Below are 24,834 nucleotides of genomic sequence, written 5' to 3'. Positions count from 1 at the left end.
AAGTACTGGGTTACATAGCACATTATAACTATCATAACTTTAGCCAGTTATAAAGACTCAAAGAACTGCTCTGACATATAAAAAATGCTTAATTTCTGAAACAGAATAATGCCAGTACTTCAGATTCTTCTTTCAAACACTGTCGTCACTTTGGCATGGAAATATAAAGCATTATGAATGCTGAATTTATAATGCATTATGTAACCACTTATAATACTTTATAAACCTTGTTATAAGTTGTCATACATGATTATAAACATATAACGATGTTTATAAAGCCTTATAAATGCGTTATAATGTCTTATGAATGTGCTCATAATGCATTATAGACCTGACCTTTAAGTAAAGTGTTACCAATGTTTCTATCAGCTCTTTTATAAAAGTTGAACTCTTTTACTTTTAGTCAACTTCAATTCAAATCAGCTGAATTCTACACCAACTTTTTGGTAAAGAATCTGGAGACAAAAAAAGCTGCCTTCAAAATGCCAAAAATATTTATTGAGAACTGACACCACTGAGAAACTATCTTGTGCGATAGACGCTTACTCTAAGAATCCAGGTTTGTGTTTGTGCTCTATGTGAGGTCCAAACTGGATCTGGGCCTGAATGCCTCCGAACTCACAGGCCTTGTCAAATGATACAGGGTGAGACCCGTTCAGGATGTCATCTCGAGCCTGAAAGACAAATACAACCCTTCATTAATTGGGACAAAGGTTAAATAAAATGAGGAGGCCTTATATCACAGCTTTGAGTCAAGTATCTATAATGAAGTTATCCTAATCAAGATCATAAAAAAATGCTTGCAAGACTCACACAGTTGTTTAAAATGTATCCAAAGTTATGCATATTTTAGTAGCTATCTGTCACCATTAGGTGACGATGGAGAAATGGATGGTACTGTTTATCCTCTGTTTGTAGTTCAGGCAGGACTGCTTTAGTCAAAGAAAACTTCATTGCCATTTACAGAGAAAGCACAGCTCTCTGCCCTTCCATGTGCAAACAAGGAAAGCCTGAGGCAGGGGGAGCAAACCTCTATGCCCTTCCATGCGCCTACGTGGCATGGCGGGTATAGCAGCAGCAAAGACCTCCCCGGGAACAGAAGAGAGCAGCATCAATGACAGATGACATTGATAAGTCAGACACAGCATGAAAATGAGGAGATGGGGTGGAGGCAGGTTGAAAAGTGACTTGCAGAGGAAGCAGCAACAGTAGGCAGGCTAAAGCAGTTTAATTTAGTTGCATAGAACGGAATCGTGTGATCAACCAGCTGCTCCATCACTTAATGTGTCCTGCCTGAACTAACGCTATGCTCAATTAACACTGTCTTCTGGTGGTAAATATGTCAGGGTGAGAGTCAGACCTGCACGTAGAGCAGATTGAGTTGGACAGGGTCTCTGGAGTCCACGTTCTGGTCGGAATAGAAGAACTTGCGTCTGAGCAGAAGCGTCTCGCTCTCATCCACCCCCTGCTCTCTGAATGTTCTGCTGTGGTCCAGCCAGTTCACTGACAACACAAAATACAGCACAGGGATCAGCTTTTACAAAATCCATATACATTTTTTACAATGATCCAATCTGTGCAATTACAGGGACAGAAAAAAAATTAAAAGCAATGAGAGATAAAGGAAATCCTTGTAGGTTTGTGAGTAATATACTACTTGTAAGATCCTTCGGTTTTAAGCATTAATTTAGCCAGATTATTTGACTATCAACGCCAAGCCATTTCCATTAGTCCTTTATTCGCTATCTTTTACTAAGCGATGGCTTCCCTCCTCTATCTGTTTGTTTGGCTGCTGAGTTTACCTGACGGCTAGCTCTAGGAAAAGTCAGGGTGGTTCAAAAACTTCACACTGAATGGTGCAATGTTAGGTGTGGACGTGTATGCTTTTCTAAATTGTGTCTAATGAGTGGAACAATCACACTATGCTCCAGTGGCTCCTGTCAGGATCTACAGATTTCTGTAGGATGACAAAAGGCAACATTTCCCTTCAACCTTTGCTGTCAAGAATGCAAATACTTTCAAAAGTTGTTTTTCCCTGCCCACTTTGGCACAAGGCTAATCTCAATGTGGGATTCACAACATTCAATAAGATGGCATCTGGGCTGAGCGCTTCATAAAGTGCAACTACACCATCAGGTCAGTATAACGCTACTGAACTCACAGTCATCGTCTGTGTGCAGTTTGGCTTTCAGCTTCTCCATTTTTCTTTCATCTCGCAGCAGCGTCCTGTCTTTCTTCAACGTGCCCATCCCATCGTCCTTCTTCTCCTCCACCGTCTCCTGGATCAAAGAGTACTCCTCGTAGTTTGTGATACCTGGAATCAAAAGAGAAAGAAAAAAGATTTTTTTTTCATAAAGGGGACCTACTGCGCTCATTTTCATGTTCAGAAGTTTCTATTTGATCATGTTTGCTTGCTTTAATGCCAAAAAACACCATTTTCCTCACACGGTCTGTGCTGCAACACCCGGATTCTGTCTGAGATGCTCTGCTTTAGTGCCTGTCTCTTTAAGCCCCCCTCCCGAAAAAGCCTAGTCTACTCTGATTAGTCATTCTTTCCAGGTCTTCCTGCATCATCATTGCAGCAGGAAGAATGACTGAGAGTATAGCAGACCTTCCTACCAGGAAAATCACCAATAAAAGCTTCTGAACCAAAATCTCCAAAACTAGACATGTTCTAGCAGGAATATGATCAGAAATCGAAGAGAACAACATCGACAACCAAGATCACATATTTCTTTGACGTTAGCATGTAGCTACATGTAGCAATGTAGGTTATGTAAGGTCAGCACTTGCAGTAGTGTGCTTGGAGCAGATGACCATTTAAAGAAGTCCATCACAAGCTGACGTTGTAGAAACAACACGGAAAACAGAGTATTCAGAACAGTCCGAGTTTTCTGCTCACAGGGATTACTTTTACATACGTTTACCTCATTATTTAAAACGTTGGCAAAGTTTAATACGAAAGGCTGACACTGTAATTTTATACTTATGATGTAAAATGAGGAAAGCATATTAGGTCCCACTGAATGCTTTATGATGATCTCTTTTGATTATGATTATCTTTTTTTACATTCACACCCACAAGAGCAATTAAAATTGTTAATTTAGTGTATTCACATTCTGTTTACTGTCCAGTGATAAAGAGATAGAGCTACATGTTTTGCACTGACAGTACTGGAAAACACTTATCAGATTCAAAGGATGCTTTAACACTTTGGGACACTGAACTGTAATGCATATGTCCTTAAAGACCTAATAAATGGCAACATGGAGAAAAGGGCTAGTAAAAGAAACCATGTACCTATTCTACTGCATATAGTCACAAGCAGCTCTCCCACTGTTTTGGAGTCGTCCACCATGATGGTTTTAACGGCCCCGTCCAACATTTTGATTTTCTGGGGCCTCTGTTTCTTCTTGTATTCAAGGATGTCCTGCTCAAACACACGAGACAGAGAGAAGAGAGCAGAGGACAAAAAAAGAGTTAAAAAGAGGAGAGAGGAATGCAGGAATTAAGTAAGAAAAAGAGATGGTCAGAGAAAGAGAACGCCTGAGAAGGTACCCACTGAGAAAATGATCAAATGCATCCAGGTTGCATGGAGAGAGAGGAGAATATAGGCCAGAAAACCTTATTTAACGGCTGCCTATCACAGCCCGCTGCTCCCCTTCCAATCACAACAATGAGGAGAGATTTGGTTCAGAATAATTGGTCACAGTCATGCCTTCTACCTGGGTTGCCTTTGGTGGATTTGAAGAGGAGAAACCATTTAGAGCTGCAAAACCAAACCCACAGATGTACTGAGAGGCAGCACTACACGACAAACCAGAGTCGCTCAGGCGTTTGGCCGCAGGGATCAGAAACTGGCAAAGGATCTACAGATGGCTGGAGCACTTCTTTAAAGTCACTTTTAAAAGCTTCCTTTGATGTGCTCTTTTTTTTCCTTGGTATCCAATTTTATCCTGTGCTTTTATTCTCTTATTCTGCTTCAATGTTTTTGCACTTCTGGGTTTAATTTAAGCATAAATTATATCATGCACTGTCTTTGCTGCCAGTTGTTATGTCTGGATTAATTAAGTATTATAAAATTAATTAAATTGTTTAGTTTCTCCATCATAAAGCACTTTGTCAATTATCTATTAAAATAAAGATAGTCACATTGTGCTGTACCTCGGCTAGTGGTTGGCCATTAAAACATTTGGAATCATGCATTAAGTTTGGAGGTTACTAAAACAGCAACAACGTACATGACTTGCATATGAATGCAACTTTGTTGAGGATATGAAGAGTGTTTGTGTGTTTGTGTGTGTTTGTGTGTGTGTGTGTGTGTGTGTGTGTGTGTGTGTGTGTGTCCATGTTCATGCTACACAGTGAGGACCAAAACCGTATTTTAGCAGAGTGAGGACAGTTTTGCAAAGTGAGGACATTTTGACCAGCCCTCACTTTTTCAAAGGCCTCTTTGAGGGTTAAGAATTAGGTTAGAATTAGGTTTAGGTTAGGGTAAGACATTTAGTTGTGATGGGTAAGGTTAGGGTAAGGGGCTAGAAAGAGTGTGTGTGTGTTAGTTGGGTTAAACAGGTAGATGTATTTACCCCATTGCGCAGCATGTAGTAGTCCAGTGTCCTTCCAGACTCTAGCCAGATGCCTTTTCTGGGGTCTTCATCTGACAGAAACAGACCGTAGTCTGAAGCTGAAGCAGTGAGGAGAAACATCCACATTTTAGAGATTATTTGTGATGGAAGTTATTCCTTATGCCAGGATCAGATTACATGATATCAGCTTCACAATGATCCCGACCTGAGAGACTCATTGTAGTGTGCCAAAGTGGAGAAAAATCGCAGCGGCATCTAAAACGCCCTGCACAACATCCCATCAAAAAAAGATAAGCATATCTGTTTTTTCTTGCCTTCTCTCTAATCTGTAAACATGATGACACAAATGGTGATGTTGTCAGGTGGAACAGTAAAGTTAGACCCTGACACCTCCTTCTGATCACCTGTATATGTTACGCTAGTAGTGGAAGATGGCAAGCTGTGACTGATCGGGGTCCAACATGTGGTGTCTTGGCCAAGTCACATTAAGAATTTATGACTTCAAGGTCGCCCAAATAAACAAAAAAACATGTCTGATCCCAACATTAGTTTATCAGACAATATGACATAAAAGACAAAACATAAAAATGGAGATCTGTGGGAAATGACAAAGATGTTTCGCAAGGGCTGCACAAATGTTACCGTTTCTACGTTTTAACTGTTCTGAAATCTTTAAGATTTAAGAACTATTAAAAGTATAGATCATCAAAAGAGTTCGATACCGTCCTTAAATGCTGTAATTAACACTTGAGCACAAAGGCATCTGAGTAACACCATATATATTTCTATTTTTAGCACTGAAAAGTGACTAATCAGTGTATAGACGCTGCATTCTTTCTCTTGCATTGTTCCTTTGCATCAGTTTCTTTTACAGTTCACACCCCATCCAGTGTCCCTTTGTCATTCTCACCCTGTCCAGTCTGAGCCTCAGGGACCCTCTCTCTGATTATCCTGCAGGCATCATAGACGGCTGTGGAGGGCTCAAACTGCATCGTCTTCACGACATTGCACTGGCGGACGCAGATTTTCAGCGACAGCACCACCATCTTGGCAGGCGGTGTGGGCGGGGGCTGCAGCTACACCTGCGGAAAGCAAGGAGGACAGAGAGGGGAAGGACAGAGCAAAGCAGAGTTTATTGCATGGCACAAGTCCAGCAAGTTCAAAACTTGAGCACAGTGATGAAACTCGCTGACTGTGATGAATGAGGCAGATGTTGGAGGAGACTTTCCTGCTGTTAAAGAGAGGTCGCATACACTTAACACTCGGTCTGATACATTTCTCCGACCAATGGGATAATAGTGATTTCCAAATTTGAATATACTAAAAGTTTAATTAATCCGCTGTGGTGTTGCCGCTATGCTTGATAAAACAGGTAACATCTTTTTTATTTTCCCCATTAGAAAAAGACTTCTTTCTCCTCGCACATCTACACTTTCCTCTAGTTAGGCACACTGTTATCACACACACACACACACACACACACACACACACACACACACACACACAAGGAAATGTTTCTTTCCCTTGCTCTGTCATAAACAATGAAATTTTATGAATGTGAAGAAAGTGCTAATTTGTGCACAGTGAAGCCATTGTTATGCTTCATAAAACAAAAAGAGCCGACAACAAATTTATCACTTTTTCAAAATGGCCATCTGGTCCCTGCTAGGGACAAAGAAAAAGACTCTGAATACTCTGAGCAAGAGAATTTAAAGGTCAAATAAAGCAACAAAGCTACCCGCAACAACAGGAACTGAAGAGGCAACGCTCCACAATCATTTTCACATGACGTGTAAAACAAACCACTTCTTAAAACACTCCGCTTCTAAAATCTGTTTCTCAGTCAGTGACAAAAACATCAACAAGAGTCTGAACACACACACAACAGTTTCACATGTGCAGAGGCAGCAGAGCAATTTGAATCTTGTTATCTTCAAAGATGAATTCAGTGTGGGTCCTACACTGTTAGCATGCTCCATGTTCTCATACCACATATAAAGATAACCACAAAAATATCACACTGTCTTTAAATAAAAAAAAACACTATATGTTGAGCTCCCTGTCAGCCTGCTACTCCATCTGCTCATGGTTATGTAATGTCTACGTCTCACTGCATTAAACAGACATGTCTCTACAATTGTGTATTATACATTGAAAACTATAAAACAGCTCTAATCAATATTTTAACAATGTGACAATGTGAAGGAGTCTCATAATGATAATCCTACAGAAAATAAACAAACTAACTAGGTGGTGCACGGCGGAGCATTTGGCAGCTAAAGAGCCGGATATGTCTTTCAAGAGATTATAGAGACCAAAAACAGAGCAGATAGAACACAACAACACAACGAATTAGGCTTGGATGCTGTCTAATTTTTTTATACATACACACATTTCTGATATTTCACCAGGGTTTACGGTTAGCAACAGTATTTGTATATATGTATATATTCTCTCTATATATTGTTGTTTGTTTTTAATATGTGATAAGCCTACTTAAACAAGTCTTGCTGAGCGCAAATACATATGGCCCATAGAATAATGAATAGATAGGAAATAAGGACCCTTCTTACTGGAGGCTCACTGGTGTGTCGATATCCATGGAGGATATCGACACATCAGTGAGCTAAACAGAGATGATTAAAAAAAAAAAGAGTAAAATCATGTGGCTAATTAACTGCTGTATTAGTTGGAAGAAACTGTCTGACGATGAAGTTATAAGTGGCAATACTCCCAAACAGGAGCAGAATCGTTTTTCTTTTTTACTAATCCTGTAATGTTATCCCCACCACTCACAGTTGCCATCTTTCTCAGCTCAGCTGTCTGTTCCACCAGTAGAGACTGACCTCTGGTGGTGCATTCTGTGCACTACAATAGATCGCCTCAATACAGCATCTCTGTATCAGTTTAATAGAAAGAGGAGTGTCTGTTTTAAATGATGGTATTGAAAATCTTATCAGGATTCCTAAGTGCTCTGGTATACTGTTATACCTTGATGCCACCCAAGCCTACTCCAAATGAACGATAATATGACGATAATAATGGTAACTGCTGAATTTAATAAAAGCAACTCTTTAATAACAAGTGCACCATATCAACTTGATATGTCAACGCTGTCTTCATAACTTGTTTCCTCTGCCCCCAAGTGGCCAAAAAATAGCTACTGCAGATTTTAAAAAGTATTTCACTGATGGAAAGATGATCTTTTCATAAACTGGGTTGTCTATGCAGTACAGTAGAAACACACAAATACTTTTGAAATTGGTGCTACATGAGCAACTACCAGAATACACTGCACCGCAACAGACCAATAAACACTGTGGTAGTTGACGTAATGTGAACTCATCTGTTTGACACAGTGGTAACCAGCTGGTAACGAACAATCGCATATTACAAGTAAACGGTGAGTTGAAACATGTTTCTAAAAACATTTTAGGTGAGAAAGAGGCAACTCAGTAACAGAATCTTGGCTCATATTTTATCGGTACTGCCAAGTTTTACCGTTTGATCTCAGTTTTTTCAGCCTCCGTTTTTGTACTGTGCAGAGAAAGGATGGTGCCCACTTCCTGTTTACAAACCATATCGCTATTACAGCTAAACAGGGCATTAAGATATGTTTCTGGTGACATTTTAGGTGAGAAATAGGCAGTGCGAGTTTTGTCTGATCTACTTCTATACTTGTTGCATCAATGTTGGTGATATGGATAGTGGGCAATACAAAAATGCAGAGGTACAGCCTGTAGTTCAAGCAACAGCCCAACAGAGGGGAGCAGGGAGATCCAGGCACTGGTTAGATGAAGGGACGTTCACCATAGTCCATTGACACATACTACCCACGTTATTGTGATACAAAGCTCGTTGAAGTTTCCCTTTAAATATGAATGAAATTATAATGCGACACTGTTGTGGTTCACAAAGATTAAATGCGGGAAGAAGGAGAAGAAAGCTGTGGTCTGCCTAACAGACCACCTCCTGTCTGGGATAAATGGGAACACAGGGCTCTTCTGTGCCAGGGGGGTCAAAGGTGAAGGGTCGGTCGGGATCATGGCTGAAGTACACAGGCGGCCCCTCATCTGCTCCGCTGGCTGCTGACCCTGACTCAGACGTTCAGAATCTGGTTCCTATGTGAGATGTGTTCACATACAGGGGTGAAGGTGTTTGTCTGGCATACAATGTTGACACTCCTCTGCAGTATCCTGAAGCCAACTGTGGTAACAGCACAGCTACACATTATCTAAGGATGTACAATAAGTTGTCACAAGAGCTGAGTATTTATCTCCACCATGAACCATGCTTATTTAAATATAATATTGACAAACCAAATAACGTTTCAGGCAGCCTTTCAAAGATGCCTCTTTAGTATATCTTTCTTGTTTTTCTAAGAATAATGAAATAATTTCTTGGGGCTTAATAACTGCCTTCATTTGAGCACTATGTTTTAGTGAAGCCTGTTAATTTGTCTTGGTTATTGCTTTGGGCTCCATCTCAATCAGCCAAGCACTTCCACAAACCTCCTGTTGATAGCAGTTGGACCAAAGCCAAACTCTTTCTTATAATCACTCACATAGTCAGAGCCTGGCTGAGCTTTAAGGAGAAACACCATCCTAAATCAGATATGGCCCGTTATTCTAGGGGTTGCATTCTGTTAAACCTAACCTCACAAAGAAAGGTTTCACAAGGGAAGGATAAAGACAGAGGAAAACTCTTAGCAATGCCCTTAAAAGAGCCCGAGAGCTGCTTCAGGGAATGAAAGCGACAAAAGCGACTTTGCAGAAACGCTGACGGGACTGAGGGTCATTTACAAGTATATGAACGCACTTTTGAAATAGTACAAATCCTCTATCGTCCTCTGAATCCACCAAGCATCACCATCTGGTGCAGTCATGGTTATGCTTCTTCCCCCCTCCTTTTGTCTGTTTTGATTTGATCACAGACTGGAGCCTCAGTGGTCTGGCTTTTACCTTTGGAGTGGCATTTGTTCGCTTCCACAAACAGACTGTGCAAAACCACAGCAATAATGTGATATTCCTCTTTTAGACTGTAATCACTGCTGCAGCAGCGCTTACAAGTCTGAAGAATGGGCAGACAAGCAGCAGGAAGATGTAAAGAGATAAGAGGAAGCGATGAGGAAAGAAGATGATAAACCAATAATATGATGAAATGCTTATCAGTGGAACCACCAGCAGGCTCAGCAAGACTACAATGTATTAACTAGAGAGTAAGCTTATTTATAGCAGTGCAACTACAAACACAGAAATCACTTTTGGATTTTAATATTATGCCACATCATGGTTCAATATCTTTAACTCTGTCACAATCCACTGCACCCTGAGGTGCCTTTCAATTTCACTGTAATTGTATTTGTAATGTGAAACCAGCAGGTCTACGGTGCTTAAGTTTAATGAATATTCCCCCTCCCCTCGTCCATTGCATTCATGTCAACACAGCGCTGTTGCTCGAAGCAAAAGTGGTTGCCAGTTTGTTGTCCACATGACCATGAAATATGCAGGTTGTGCAAATAGATTCAGTCACGTCAGGTAATGATTCTTTCATTGTAGAGCCATAGATTCATTCTGCAACATGTAGCTATACATTAGCTTCAGATTAAGTCACTTTGTGTGGTGGTGTCTCAAGGTTAATGTAACGTAATCTTAGGATATGGCTGGCATCAGCTGGCTTTAGGTAACAATGTGCCATGGCAAAAAAGTACCACCCTTAATGATTTTATGTCTCATCATATATGGAAGGGAGAAAAGCCAATGATTTAAAGTGGAGGCAAGAAAAGACATTTTTGAGACACTTTAGAGAAACACTACAGAAAATCTTTAGCCTCCTCAGACCCGAACTTTTGTTTGGAATGCATTTTTAATTTCTCCTAGCAATTTGGGATCAGTAGGACCAAATACATATAAAACCTAAACACTGTCTACGATAATAAAGTTCAATTGTCCAGTGTCCTCAAATGAGACGACAACAAAGTCCCAATGTCTTCGAACAAGTACTTCCTAATTAACAGTGCCTTAGCTTGTTCCTGTTGCTAAAATTGGTCAAAGTTGTTGCCATATCAAACTACAAACTCTATTAATCAAAAATAAACAAGTTTCAACATTAAAAATGTGATCAGGTTTTTGACTTTGTCCACTTTTGTGTCAGGATAGATAGCTGCCATCCTGTTTTTACATGGATTAGTGTTCGTACGTGGATTGCACTCTTACTACCGCTAGATGGCAGAAAAAAGTGTCCACGAATTAGGACAACAGGTCTAAGTTAAGCAGAATAAAGTATTAGGTGTAGTAAACCCAAAATGTGATGTCTGCTTTTGAGGGCACAAGGTCTCAGGAGGTTATGTTAAAAAAACAAATGTAAAAATGGTCAACATGTTTGGCTTATATGGTTGAGGGTCAAACATGTTGACCATTTTTACATTTGTAAAAATGGTCAACATGTTTAATGGTCAACATGTTTGGCCTATATGGTTGAGGGTCAGCCCAGTCACCAGAAGAAAATGCTGGCATTGTACATTTCTACAAATCATCAATATGTTACATTTGCACATTTTACACATATATTTAGAGAGTCATTGCTTTGTTTCCAGCAGCTTTATAGGCACCAAATGTGTTTTTTTTTTGTAGCGACTTGTCCCTGTTTTTCCAGCGGGGATAGTGGCGCCAAAATTGGGTATCTTAAGCCGAAACACATTTTTCCTAACCATAACCAAGTAGTTTTTGTGCCTAAACCTAACTACAAGTTAACCACAGCGCTGTCGAAATGTACAGATTCAACCTGTCCGCTGCAAAATAATGTACAAATGTAACATGTCTGTCCTTTGTACAAACCAAACCAATGCCAACTTTTTATCTTGCCATTGGGGTGTGGCTTTTTCAAGGCACATGGAGAGAAAGAATACCAAAACAGTCCAGTACCTATAAAGATACAGGTTACCAATTTGACCATGAACCCCAGCTCATTAGAGCAAATTAGTTTCAGTTAAATTAAAATTTGACCAATGGTTCTGCACAGTGTTGGGACTTAAAACTGACATGGCACAATGTTTGCATAATGATGCCACAGGCTGGTCAAATTTTGAGGGGGTACAAAAATCACTTAGTCAGCTACCACAAAAACCTTTTCAGTCCTTGCAGTAACATTAAAAGGTGTTTATTTTCATTCATCCTTAAACCATGTTGAGTGAATCCTATTTCCCTCACTGTACAGAAACAACACATTTACAATAAAGAATGATTTGTTTCATCTACAAACACGACTGAAAACATCTCCAACTTGTTTAACATCAAACTTTCAATTTTATGAAATACAAATCACGTCTCACAAAACAAATTATGAGCCTGATTGTGAGCGTGACACTCCAATAAAGCCAATTAAAAAATATGGAGGTAAATCTCTCCTTCATCCTCACAAAGCATAGTCTCCATCAAAGCCGGATTACCACCAAAGCATCCCATCATACATTTTCCCTTCACTGCGATGAGAAAGGATTTGCCGAGATCAAATGTGATTGTAAAGCCTCCAAAACACTTGAGTACAACCAACTCATTAGGCTGCTACCAAATCCAGTAGGGGAATATGGGTCTAGTGTGCATACAGCAGTAACAAACCCACTTTCTTAATAATCATGTATGGCGCTAATGCAATTAAACTGACAGCACTTTCCATTTAGAAAATTAAATCCTAATGTTATGAGTATAAAAAATGCAGAGTGTAATCACAATAATAAGTACATATGTGTACATATAAACTCTTTTAGGACAAGCATTTTTTGACAGAGGTGTACCAGTGCTATCTCTATCATCAGTATCAGCACAATAAACATGATCCTTTAAAAAAAAAATTGTGCAGCATTCTTTTTGAAGAAAATCCCAAGGGTCTAAACAAAATGTTGTGGCAATCCAGCCAATAGTTGTAGAGATATACCAGTCTGGACCAAAGTGGTGCCATTTTTTGTACTAGCATGGCTCATAATATGTTTGAAGGGAATATGGTCAGTCATACTCAAATCCTAACCTTATAAAATTATTGAATTAATGAAGCAAATTATCCAATCCTGGATTTGGCATTTTATGGGCTTAACAGCCTATTCAGGACAATTAAGACAAATAAACTGATAAAATTATAGATGCAGACACAAGCACAAGATGTTTAGGCAGCAAACTTTACGCTTGTACACTGCAGGGAACAGATAAAGCAAGCAGAGATACTACAAGAGGTGTTTCTACATGAGATGATGATGAGCTGCATCTTCAGAGATGACTACAGCAGTGTAGTCTCACCTACTCCATCACTCTTGTCTCCATCTCTGCTTGCTGGCTGCAGGCCTATCTGTTTGCCTTCATGCTTTATTTACCTGCCTGCCATACCTGACTGCAAGACCCAATCCACCTGCTGCGCCAGGGTGCCGTCAGTGTGCAGCTTTACCCATCTACGTTACTCCTCTACCTCTCAGCTTTGCTCCTAACTATCAATACCAAACAACAGAGGAGCAGTGATGCCCTTCACAGCATCAAGAACCTTTGCAGTCATTAGTCAAAGAAAATCAACGCGATGTTTATATCCAAAATTTAACAAAGGAAATCCTTTGAGCAGAGAAAAAGGACTCACTAGCCACACACACTGTAACTACTCGACCACCAGTGCATGGAAAAAATAACACACTCAGACAGAGGACGCACAAATCCATAATCATTAATACGCTGTGCACTCCCACACTGTAATACATAAGCACAAAGCATCTCTCCCCCTCCTGACTTTAAACCCAACTGCACCAGTTACACCTACACGTCTTTGATCTACTGCAGGGCTCACATAACAAAGAATATTCAACAGTACCACTCTGCTGTAAGCAACATTTTTCATGTGGTTTACACCACCGACAGCAGAAGCCCGTTCAGGGCCAATTAAATCATAGTGGACCGAACGTCTGTTGAATTCATAGTGATTTTCAGAAATATATGAGCAGGAAGGTAAGCCCTTATACAGTATGTGTATGAATTCATCACATTCAGTACTTAGGTCACATGATGACAACTGAGCCATCTCCATGACAACTGAGCAAACTCTATGCTAATGAGATGCGAGTGAATGCTTGTGACAAACCAAGCAAGTGGGCCTTGAGTTAAGAATTTTTTGCCATGTTAGCAGCATCGTTCTATGGACGGCAACATCCGTCTGTCGGTCAGTCCAGCACTTTGGCCCAGACTAAAATATCTTAACGACTATTGAATAAATTTAAATTTTGTACAGACAGTCATTAGCCTGAGATCGCCAGATCAAATTGTAAATGCGAGTGAGTCCAGAACCTCTCAGTTCATTTTTCAATTTCCAGGGGGCATTATTAACAGCTGTAGACAAAAATGCCTCAGGACGCAATCAGATAGACCTACACTCAATCACTGCACTTTCACTGAGTGAAACAGATGACGAACCACTGAGCAAATGTAGACATACAGAATGCAAAGATGAGCTGTGATGGTGCAGAATCTGTCTGTAAATAAGGGTTTTGGAATTTGAAAACACTACGTCAGTAGAAAGTTCCACATCAGCTGCATCCATCTTGGTTGTTTTTGAAAAATAGGGGTGGGAATCACAAGAGGCACCACCATACGATATTATCAGGATACTTTCGTCACGATACACTATTATTGTGATTTTAAATATGTTGCAATATGCTGAGTATTGTGATCAAATATGCTGCGATATATTGTGATTTATTTTCTTTTTTTAACTGTAAATTATGTCCTTAAAAGAAAACTTTGTCAACATCAGTTTTATCTAATACGATAAAGTTTGCAGTCTGTTCATCTCACCTCAGCCATTTTTTGCAGCAGCTAACTGAAAAAGCAATTGATTATATTATTCTAGTAGGCTACCTAAATTTTAATTTGTATTTGTAATATTAATCATTTTTGTAATAAAAAAAAATTGATACTTGGCACTCTGTGATGTTACGATATTGCACACATAAAAATATCACGATATTATGCTGAATCGATTTTTTTCCCACAACCCTATTGAAAAGGCCTTCCAAGTTGTCAGTCATCATCTGAAACACACCCTGTATTACATAAACGCTTTTGATTGGCCCAACCCGAGCCAGGTCGGGTGGAAATCTGTCTTAACAGGACAGGGACCAGATGCATCTCCCTGAGCAAATAAAACAAGATCTCACAGGCCAGACATTTACGGTTTCCAGAGGATAAATCAAAGACTTTGTTGATGTCCAAACCTTTCCTTTGGCCCCACCATGAGGTTGACATTATTGTTTTATTAGCAACATTAGCACATTCATGGTCACAAGAGGATAAATTATAGGAACTTTGATCCCCTGATTTTTTCATCTGGCACCATCATCTGGTCAAAAAATTTTACACAATACTTTGGTTTATGACTACCTATCTGCAAAACTTATGACTTTCCCATCAGCTGAGCTACTTTGTATTGTGCCTATTAAAAAGGTTAGCTTCACAGAGCTGTCTCATTTTAGTCAAACTACTACTTTCATGTCAAAATTATTGCTCACAAGATTCTGAAAAGGCAAAAACTTCATAAAGACCTCAGCTTAGCTTCAGGTCAATACATTTAAATCTGGGACTAAGTTTAGGTAAGTAAAGAGAAACCACAGCTTGCTATCATGAGAGAGTCAGCTGCATTCAAGCCACCGAGCCCTGAAGCTGCTTTTTAGTGGTGTATCACATTGAGCCCACAACAAAAGTGCACACTGAAGATGTACATCTACGTGCTGCCAAAGACATTGTGGTGGTGAGGCCACTGGGAAAGCTGATACTGTATCTATTCCTCAACAACAGAGTGGCCTGGAGCAGAAGTAAAGATAATCTGGATGTGTCATTGTGGAGAAGGTCAGACAAACAGACGGGAAACTCTATTGAAATTAATAGAGAAATTTCATCATTTTCCATGATGGTGTGTCTGGGCCTTAATTGAGCAGGTTACCTGTCAAGAATCTAATGATCTAACAAGACTTTCCCCTTGTTACAGGATGAGGGCTGTAGCCCCTTTCTACTGTAGCCGGGAAATGCTCATCCAAGAGAACAAGTGTTGACAGATGTCATCGGTATCGTTTGTGCTCAGCAATGTGGTGTTTGAGTCAGCAACTGGGAGAGCTGGGCTTTGACACAGATGCAGTAAATACAGACATCACACCAGAGGAAGACAGAAGCTGTGCACGCAGAACACCAAAGATTGAGAGGAAAGCGGGTTACGTTATATGCACAGAATTCGATTTCATTTGGCGAAAACTGCCATCCAAAGAATCGGACAAAGGCTCACGAGATAAAAGGAAAATGAGACTGAGCACTGGAACATGTAGCTATTGTTCAATAGATCAATGAGGCAGAGCCGTGCCTGCTGGGAATGCCCAGGCCCTGTTACAGTAACATGGCCTCTAATCCAATAATAGAACAGCCCACAAGTGAAACAGACCAATCCTAGAGGAGTTCTGGACCAGGGAACATATTAGACATTTGGCCAGAGCATGTCTGTAGCCTAGTTTAGACACCAGGGCCGAACTGGGCTGACACAGGCATGGTAATGAGTCCATCTGCTTTCTTTGGTTTACCCCTGATTAGCGTTCTGTTTTAAGTCCAACTGCAACTGCATTTTCAAAAAGAGATAACTAATTGTGATTGAAATTAGACTTTAATTTGATGTTTTGTCTAATGTAGAGTTAAAAGGATAGAGTTCCTGACCCAAGGCAATGCCCTTTGGCTCTGTGATGGAAAACGGCACAGCACAGCACAATACAACCTTATCAAATGACAGTGGCTTTCACTCTGACACCACACATGGCCTCGGGAGATGTAGCGAGGGCAAGAGCTGCTGGAAAGTCAATGGTGTTGTTTTCAACAATGAACCTGTCTGCAGAGAAAGTCCATTTCAAAAGCTATTATGTATAATAAAGCAGACACCAAGATGAAAAGTGTAAATTAGGCTTGTCTGCTACTGTGTAACACAAGCTTTATTAAAATTATTCCTAGCTCATGTCGAGTTAAAACTGAGGCTTTAATTCACACTCTGTACAGCTAGAAGCCTTTCCATACGGTTTTGACCATGTTCTGTACAAACGAGTGTTATTTATCTATATGATGAATTCATTTTGGACTTCCTCTTTGCTGCTGACACCTTAATTTCCCTAAGTGGGATGAACAAAGTTTACCATATCTTTATCTTATCTTAAAACCCACTTGAGGAGTTGTCATGATAGACAAGGTGGGACAAGTCTTTGTTTTGCAAGACACAAGTAAGTCTCAAGTCTTTGCACTCAAGACTTGAGTCAAGTCACAAGTCCTAAACTTTGAGTTTTGAGTCCTAGACAAGTCATAATGCGCCCCTCACCAAATGTAATGCAATTTTAACAACAGAGCAATAGTATATGAAAATTACAAACACGTTGAATCTTTTTCTTCCTTTTAACAAGTTTGTTTAAGTGCGACTGAACTTAATGATAAAAAAGTAGTGCTGACGTTGCACTTAAATAGCATGTAGCGCTAATAACCAGTACTACAGCAGGATGAATTGTATGTGTCTCTGTCCTGTTTTGTTGTTTAATGTAAATGTGTACTAAAAACAATTTGCTTTGACTGGATAACTTGAATCCCATTCACTGGCTTCACTTACAGACAAACACAGGCAAAGTCCAGATTTTAAAGCTCAGAATTTGTATTGACGATGAATCTAGGCAGGGGGGTTACAGCCCAGGCAAATGAATGATGTCATTGTCCGAAGGTAATGGGGTAATAATGATTCATGATTGATTTAATCGACATATGGTTTATGGGCAATCACTCATCAGGCCAGTCAATATGTTTGGAGGATTGGAAGAGACAGAATAATACAAATCTCGGCCCTCCTACACTTCCTTCTCATACCTGGCTGTATTCAGTGTGCCCTGTGCATCCGGGCAGTTTAGGAGAGCACAACGAACTGGAGTGCGCCTTGAAACAGCCACAGTCACAAGAGGGGATTCTTCACATATATGTTGTAAAATAGTAAACACTGTATTTTGATATTGTATATGACATTTTTAATCTTTACATATTTAGAGTTTAGAGTTGCAAGTCTTTTTGTGATTTTGTAAAATTAAGATTAAAAGTCATCAAATTTTCTAGCATGAGCTAATGCTAAAACTCAGAGAGTTGGCTGAAAACGGTTTCAGTTGATTTTAAAACAAAAGCCATTTGATGTGGTATTTAATACGCATTTAATGGCTACATGAATGATGTAATAGTTAAAAACCCTACTGAAAGTTAAAGCTAAAGCTTCATGTCCAAGGCAAATGTCATGATTACCAGCTTATGAGCCATGTGGAAAACATGAACATAAAGAAGCAGCACTATATTACAAGGCAGATCTAGTTTGCCCCATTATTATAGGAGAGATATACAAAAGAATGTAATTAAAATGTTCACTGTAACATAAAATGTTTTGGATGCTTACTATGAAAAACAGAAAGCAAGAAAAAGGTTCGATTTATTAGCCTGGGAACCAGACAAATATATGAGCTCATGTTTTATTTGCTCTGGCAGATTAGATTAGATTTTCAAACTGTAGGTTTCACCTCCACTAGAGAAATGTTTTTAGGATGAGGACCAACCAATGAGTTTGAGGAAACTCGACACTAACTTAACACAAGTTTGTGTAGAGTTGCAGAAACATAAACGTCACCAAATCAAATAAAGAGCAGGACAAAGACTGCGCAAATGTTCCAGTCCTAAACGGGTCTTTTCTTTACTTTACCCATACCTCACAAAACAATATAATGTACTGTAGGTACAGTAGTACACTGGCATGCTAACGTTTACAGCTTATATACAGACAAACACAGAGTTTAAGATCCTAAAAGCTTAGAAAAAGACACCACAGTCCAAACACTTTCAATACAGAATATCACTGTTATTAGAGCGCCATGCACAGCTGACAGCTTGCTGACCTGTTCTATTGCTACCGATCTCTACTGGCCTTTCAAGGGTTTAAATACATTTAATCAGTGTCTTCTCCGCTGCACAGACCCCCCTCCCACATACACAGAGGGTTGGAAGGCTTGACTACTATTCCATGATGAATCAGTTTCAAACAGTTTTCCCAGAGCAAGGCAACCTTTTCTTTTAAGTAACCTCTGCTACCAGTTTGTTAGCACCGTCGTCATTTCTGAGCAAATAAACAACACATTAGAAACTCGCTCTCTATGACTAATCATCGGGCAGAAATGGAATTGATCTGAAGCATACACGTGAGTCGGCACAGTTCAGAATGAGGTCATCGTCATCCAGCCGGCTGAATGGGGTGGCGGTGGCCAGGAGGTTAAAAGAGTACACTGGGTAAACATTGCTCTGCCTGATATTTAGGCTGATTGAATGTTGCAAGTCTTTCAGATCTGTCAAAGAGAGTGTGTTACAAAGAGAGTCTACGGGAAGGAATTTGAAAGTATATGCATGCATCAGGTTTCAAGGTAAACTTGTCGATGAGTATTTATGATCGGCTTCCGCATCTGCAAGGCTTGTGTTGATTTCCTGTACTACTATCGGAGTAAAATATGCAGATCTTTTAAGAGTAACTCCACTGTTCAGTATTTTTCAGCCTGTAAGAAGGTTTTTATAATACTTGTGTGTGATGGAGAGAGGGGCAGGGTGGCACAAATGTTTCCACAAGTCACATTTTTATCCATTTCTTAAAAGGCAGTGAGATCAGAGTATGGTAGTAGCTGCAAACTACTTTCTTTTACTTATTTATTTTCAGAAATGTCAAGACAAATTTAATTAATAGGTTTCTCTTACATGCCAGAGGTAATACAAATATTTACAGCTACAATCTCCAGTTCAATTGCCCTTCACTATGGCACAAGACAGATCTGACACACATGTACGCAACTGCACAGAGTCACACCCGCCTCTTCACACCATTCTACTTGAAAAGGAAGCCACTTGTGAGAAATAAAGCCTGTTAGCGTAATTATCCACCTGGTTGGTGGTGGAGTCTGGTGACAGACTGCATACCCCCCGAGTGACATAAACTACATGTCTGCCTGTGTGTCTTTGCATGTGCACATGTGCATGCGTGTGTATGAGCGAGGGAAAGGTGGAGAAAGAGCGAGTTTGGCAAATGTTTCAGGCAGGCAGGTGATGCCTCTCTGTCGGCGGCAGCACCAACGCAGGTGTCAAATTTCATGCAGAGCAGAGGAGAGGCAAACAGTCGGCCAGCACTCCCACAAATTCAACACGGAGCCTGTCGGTGATGCCTCATTCAACATAATACAGTGTAGAGGCGCACGTAACGTGGTAATTTATTTTTATTGCCTTGTTGTTGTTTTTATGAGGCCATAAAAAGGAAAGAAGAGTTGCTAGAAAAGGTGGGGTTTATTTTAAGTCAAGCATATTCTCCTTCCTGTCTCCTTTTTTAAGTGTCTCTGAGCTGAGAGGGAAACCATGAGAGGGATGAACCTGCGATCGATTCAGCCTCTTCACCAGAGGAGGGAATCAATTTGAAATCTGAAGCCAAACCACAGTCACCCCCCCATCTTTTGGCACACACTAAATATCAACTTGGATACTTGAAAACAAGGGGGGCTGTGTGAGACTACGCATTTTATGAGCCTCGGCTCAGAGTTAATCTCGAATTGCAGCCCTCACTCACACCCACATTTCAGTTTTCCTTTAAAGGACATAGCTTTTGTTTTCCATTTAGGAGTATAGATCCATCCTTTAACATTACTCCGACTGGTCTATGACCACTTGAGGATGTGTTCAAATACCGGTTGCCATGGTTACGGAGGCCGGTTGTGGCCTGACTAATATCAGATCTGTTTTATAAGACACGAAAATGAAAAAGCACAAGAGTTCAACTGATATTTGCTGCTTCATATATTTTTGTGGATTCAAGCTACTCCTGGCTGGTGTGTTGAGCTTATAATAATAAATGTCTTTTATCAAGATAAAGTTGAAAGTGGCCTTTTATTGTGACCATCTCTCAGTACACCTGTGTAATAATGATGCTGTTTGATCAGCATCTTGATTTGCCACACCTGTTGGATGGATGGATTATCTTGGCCAAGGTAAAACAGATTTTAACAATTATGTTGACATCATTTGAGGGAGCTAAGCCTTTTTTGTGCATAAAGCAGGTAAGTGTTTACCAGGGAAGTCTGTTCTTATAAGAAGTTGAAGCTGAATTCAGACCATAGAGGGACACTCAAAGTTCCACTACATCATAGACTAATAAAATCGTTTGTTTGGATTTGTAGCCCCTTTAAAACAGAGTGAACCGGCTTTCATTGCACATTTAACAGACTGACTGAAGTTACTATTTTCTCCTGCAACCACGCACATTGCTTGTAATCCATTTCCAGTTGTTGCCTCTGCCCATGATGAAGGATGAAAACATTAAACCCACACAAAGTCACAATCGCATCACATGAGGAGCTCTGCATGGAGTGCCAAAAATACACACAGGTATCTACTGAGTGACACATTCTTTCCAAGTGCAACCCTGTAATTAGTTTAGAGGGGTTAATCATTCACACACAACAGCATGACTACATCAAACACACAACCAGTGAGCATGATGACTAAATGACTGGTTAGGAGCCAAGTTAGGGCAACTTTCATAAACACCTGAAACAAATTATCTTCAGTTCTCAATGGATCACACATGAGTGAAATTAACATTGGCGAATATTCATTGTAAATGGTAAACTGACTGCACTTGTATAGCGCTTTTCTAGTCTTCCGACCACTCAAAGTGCTTTTACACTATGTCACATTCACCCATTCACACGCTGGTGGCCGAGGCTACCATACATGGTGCCACCTGCGACTCAGTAACCATTCTCTCGCACTCACACACTGACGGCCATCGGGAGCAAATTGGGGTTCAGTATCTTGCCCAAGGATACTTGGACATGCGGGCTGGAGGAGTTCAACTTTAATGATCTTTAACCGGCAAAGTCGCAGCCTCAACCAATATCAAAGGAGTATGTGTGGAGGAGACATTAATTCTTGACGTGTCTGACCAGCCGATATTATGCGATATTGGCCATGAGAAATACAAGCTGCCCCTTATGAAAGATGCTGCCTGGCTAACAGTGAGTCAAGAGACAAGCATGGAATGTAAGAAAATGTGAAATATGATGGTTTTGGTACATTTTTCCTGTAATTATTGGCAAGCTAGCAAGCATTAGCTAGAAGACTGGCCTCAGTGTGAGTGTCACACCTGTCAATGCCCACATTCAGCACATATATCACCTCAGCAGGTGATGGTCACTCACCTACATTAGCTCATGTGTGACTGTGCCCTTGGATGTTTCTTTTTATGCGTTCTCAAATACAAGAATCTGGAAAAGCTGCATCTTGCAAAAGCCACAGGCATATATTTCAAACTAACTGTAAGCTTTCAGTAAAACAAGGGTCATCCATGTTTTCTCATACAGGTGTCTCCAGGAAAAGAAATACAGACCACATATTGGTCAATATACTGTACATAAATGCATCAGTTGGTTAGTTGTCTATAAAGCTCTCCCTGTCTGACATACTTTGAGTCAGAGCTCACAAGCCAGCACCAATTCTTTTCCTTGCACTCACTGCTTTCTGAATACTTCAGAGGAAAGCTGAGTTGCATTTTTGTGTCACTGATGGATGTTGGAGTCACCCAACAAGGCGTACACCACCCCACCACTTATATCTTACACATGGAAAATGACTCGCTGTACTCTTGTGTCAGCGCTTCCCAGCATTGGGAAGACAGGAGAGACAGGCAGAGGTGAACCAATGTCTGTGAGGCATGTGTGTTTATACGTGCTAACTATAATTTGGAGAAATTCCACTGGCTGGATCTACAGTTTTTGTTATGAAAAGTGGATTATTGGGGAAATCTATTATAAAGAATGATGAAAAAGTAAAATAATGTTGTAAACTAGCTTATCATTTCTTACAAAAAACAATATCTGAATATGTGCCTGGAAAGTACTTTAAAAATTTGTAAATAAAACAATGAATTTAGATGACAATTCAAAATTAGCATTTAGTAGCTACTGCTACAGCCATCTTTGGGCTGATATGAGCAATACGAAATGATAGCTAATGTTAGCAAAATTTAGGTAAATAGTTGCTATTAAAAAAACATTGCCAAGTCAGTTTGCTGACTTTCATGACTCTTCTCTACTTACATTTCCGTTACAACAGCTTTGAAATTTAGCTAAACGCTAAATAGTAGTTCAGCTAATAATACTATGACTGAAACTTGTAGCAGCAGTGGTTACTATACAGCAGATAGTCTCGCTTTAAGTCCACTTTGCTCCTGCAACATCTTAATTTGGCAGCACAGTGGTACAGCGGTTAAAACAGTCACCTCACAACAAGAGGGTTCTGAGTTTGAATCCAGCTGGGGCCCTTCTGTGTGGAGTTTGGGGTCCTCTGGCTTCTTCCCAGAGTCCAAAGACATGCAGATAGGGATAATTCATGACTCACGATTGCCTGTACGTGTGAATGTGAGCATGAACAGTTGCCTGTCTCCAAGTATCAGCCCTGTGATATTCTGGTGTACCCTGCCTCGAATCCCATTTTCATTTGGGATAGGTTCCAGCCCCCTTGAGACCCCATACCATAATAGGCGGTTATAGATAATGAAAGAATGAACTTAAGTAAAATTATGAGTGCATTATGTACATTGTGCTCTTTGTATTTTTACCTGTTAAAAAGATCACTTGCTTTCTGCCTTACATCCCTTGTTCATATGCCAATCAAACAGCCAACAGTCTTTCAGCATGACAAGTAAGTATTTAAGTGTTTTTATATCTTAAATAATGGATCAATAAGGCCTGAGGCAGGACTTGTAGCATTTTTGGTCATCTGTACCCATGTCACACAAACACCTTTTAACTCTGAAGTTGCACGGGCAAATCATAAAGGGATGGGGAATCAATAAAACCTGCCATGTAGTGCAGGTCCACATAATCTCTGTGCTTTGGTGTGCATTTAACAGTTATTGAGGGGAATTCCTTTCTTGTGGGCCTTTCTGGTGTAGTTAAAGGCCTGGGATTATTCTGGCTGTCAGACCAAGATTTAGCCTGAGCCATTTCCTCAATAATAATTCCACTGCCTTCTGCAGTGTGAAAAGAGATTTGAATACTTTAAGGATGAATCATATTTGCTATAAAAATGTATTCAAACCAGGGGTAAGAATCAGATGCTGAGAACAATGCCATCAGTTGAAGTCAGTGCTGCTACATTGAAGTCTTGACATTGTTGCAGGTCTAATGAGTACAGCCTGGTCTAACTTCAAGGTTGTCAAATACCGACACTTTCTCAGGCTCCCCCGGCGTTTGATACCTACACACAACACTCCTTTTACAGGGCTGTCAAGTAACTCCAATGTAAACCCATCTGCAGCACTATTAGACGCTTAAAGCAACCGCTATAAGGAGCAACAAAATCCAGAGGTCAGGGTGGCTGGATGGATCACACATACACAGGACTTTCACCTTATGTCCTCTTAACCAAAGGACATTGTATGTATGTATTCATATAATTACATCTAATATATATGTCACATTACGTTACATCTATCTATAACGTTGTAACAAATGTAGGCCTGCTTACTCTGAGGCAAACAATGATGCTTTTTCTTAACCTAACCAAGTACTTTGTTACCTAAACCTGACTGCAAGCGTTTCATGTTAACCACGTTACATGTTTCACCCTGGAGACAGCTGTGCATCCCATACAGATGCTAAAGGATGCAATGTGTGTCAGTATCAGATGCCGAGGGGGGGTTGACAAAGTGTGAGTATCTGATGACCTGGGAATGAGGATGGGTTGATGAGTATGAAACATGACATAGTATGACTACAGGTCAAAAGGAAAAAAAGGAAATGACTGTGGTTTGATCAATATCAGGCCAATACTGGCCCATTATCAAGAATCACATATCATCTCATGATGACCCAATTTCTATTTCAGTGGCTTTTAGTCCATCCAAGTGTTAAAAACAAGTAAATGCAACCTTTTTGATATTGTTGGGGTAAAATTGGTCTCATTTATTCAATAGTATCAAGAAATTTCAGCCATCTCACTACAAACATATCAGGGCCAGCGTGCTTCAATCAATAAACACATAAACATAGGCATGATATGAGGTCAGAAACAAAATCCAAAGGGGAGACCCACAGTAGCCGCCCAGATCTGAATGCCAGGGAGGGCAAAGGGGTTTCTGGACTCTCAGGCGCGT

At 40.1% G+C, this 24,834-nt stretch overlaps 1 protein-coding gene across 3 annotated transcripts in view; it reads right to left on the bottom strand.

Moving 5' to 3' along the window:
- LOC117251962 (talin-2) overlaps positions 1-24,834 on the bottom strand; it is a 120,145-nt gene that overhangs the window by 61,200 nt on the left and 34,111 nt on the right. For all 3 annotated transcript variants that reach the window (XM_078160862.1, XM_078160872.1, XM_078160870.1), the window contains 6 exons: positions 5,498-5,669; positions 4,588-4,685; positions 3,302-3,431; positions 2,162-2,314; positions 1,361-1,503; positions 547-674 (listed from right to left, as the gene is read on the bottom strand). In XM_078160862.1, coding sequence (XP_078016988.1) covers positions 547-674; positions 1,361-1,503; positions 2,162-2,314; positions 3,302-3,431; positions 4,588-4,685; positions 5,498-5,633 — 788 coding nt within the window. In that variant the 5' untranslated portion in view covers positions 5,634-5,669. The remainder of the gene's footprint in view (positions 1-546; positions 675-1,360; positions 1,504-2,161; positions 2,315-3,301; positions 3,432-4,587; positions 4,686-5,497; positions 5,670-24,834) is intronic.

This window comes from Epinephelus lanceolatus, chromosome 2 (assembly GCF_041903045.1).
Source record: "Epinephelus lanceolatus isolate andai-2023 chromosome 2, ASM4190304v1, whole genome shotgun sequence".
Lineage (NCBI taxonomy): Eukaryota > Metazoa > Chordata > Actinopteri > Perciformes > Serranidae > Epinephelus > Epinephelus lanceolatus.
Note: the sequence above shows the minus strand (reverse complement) of the source record. Positions and strands in the feature narration are given on the sequence as shown.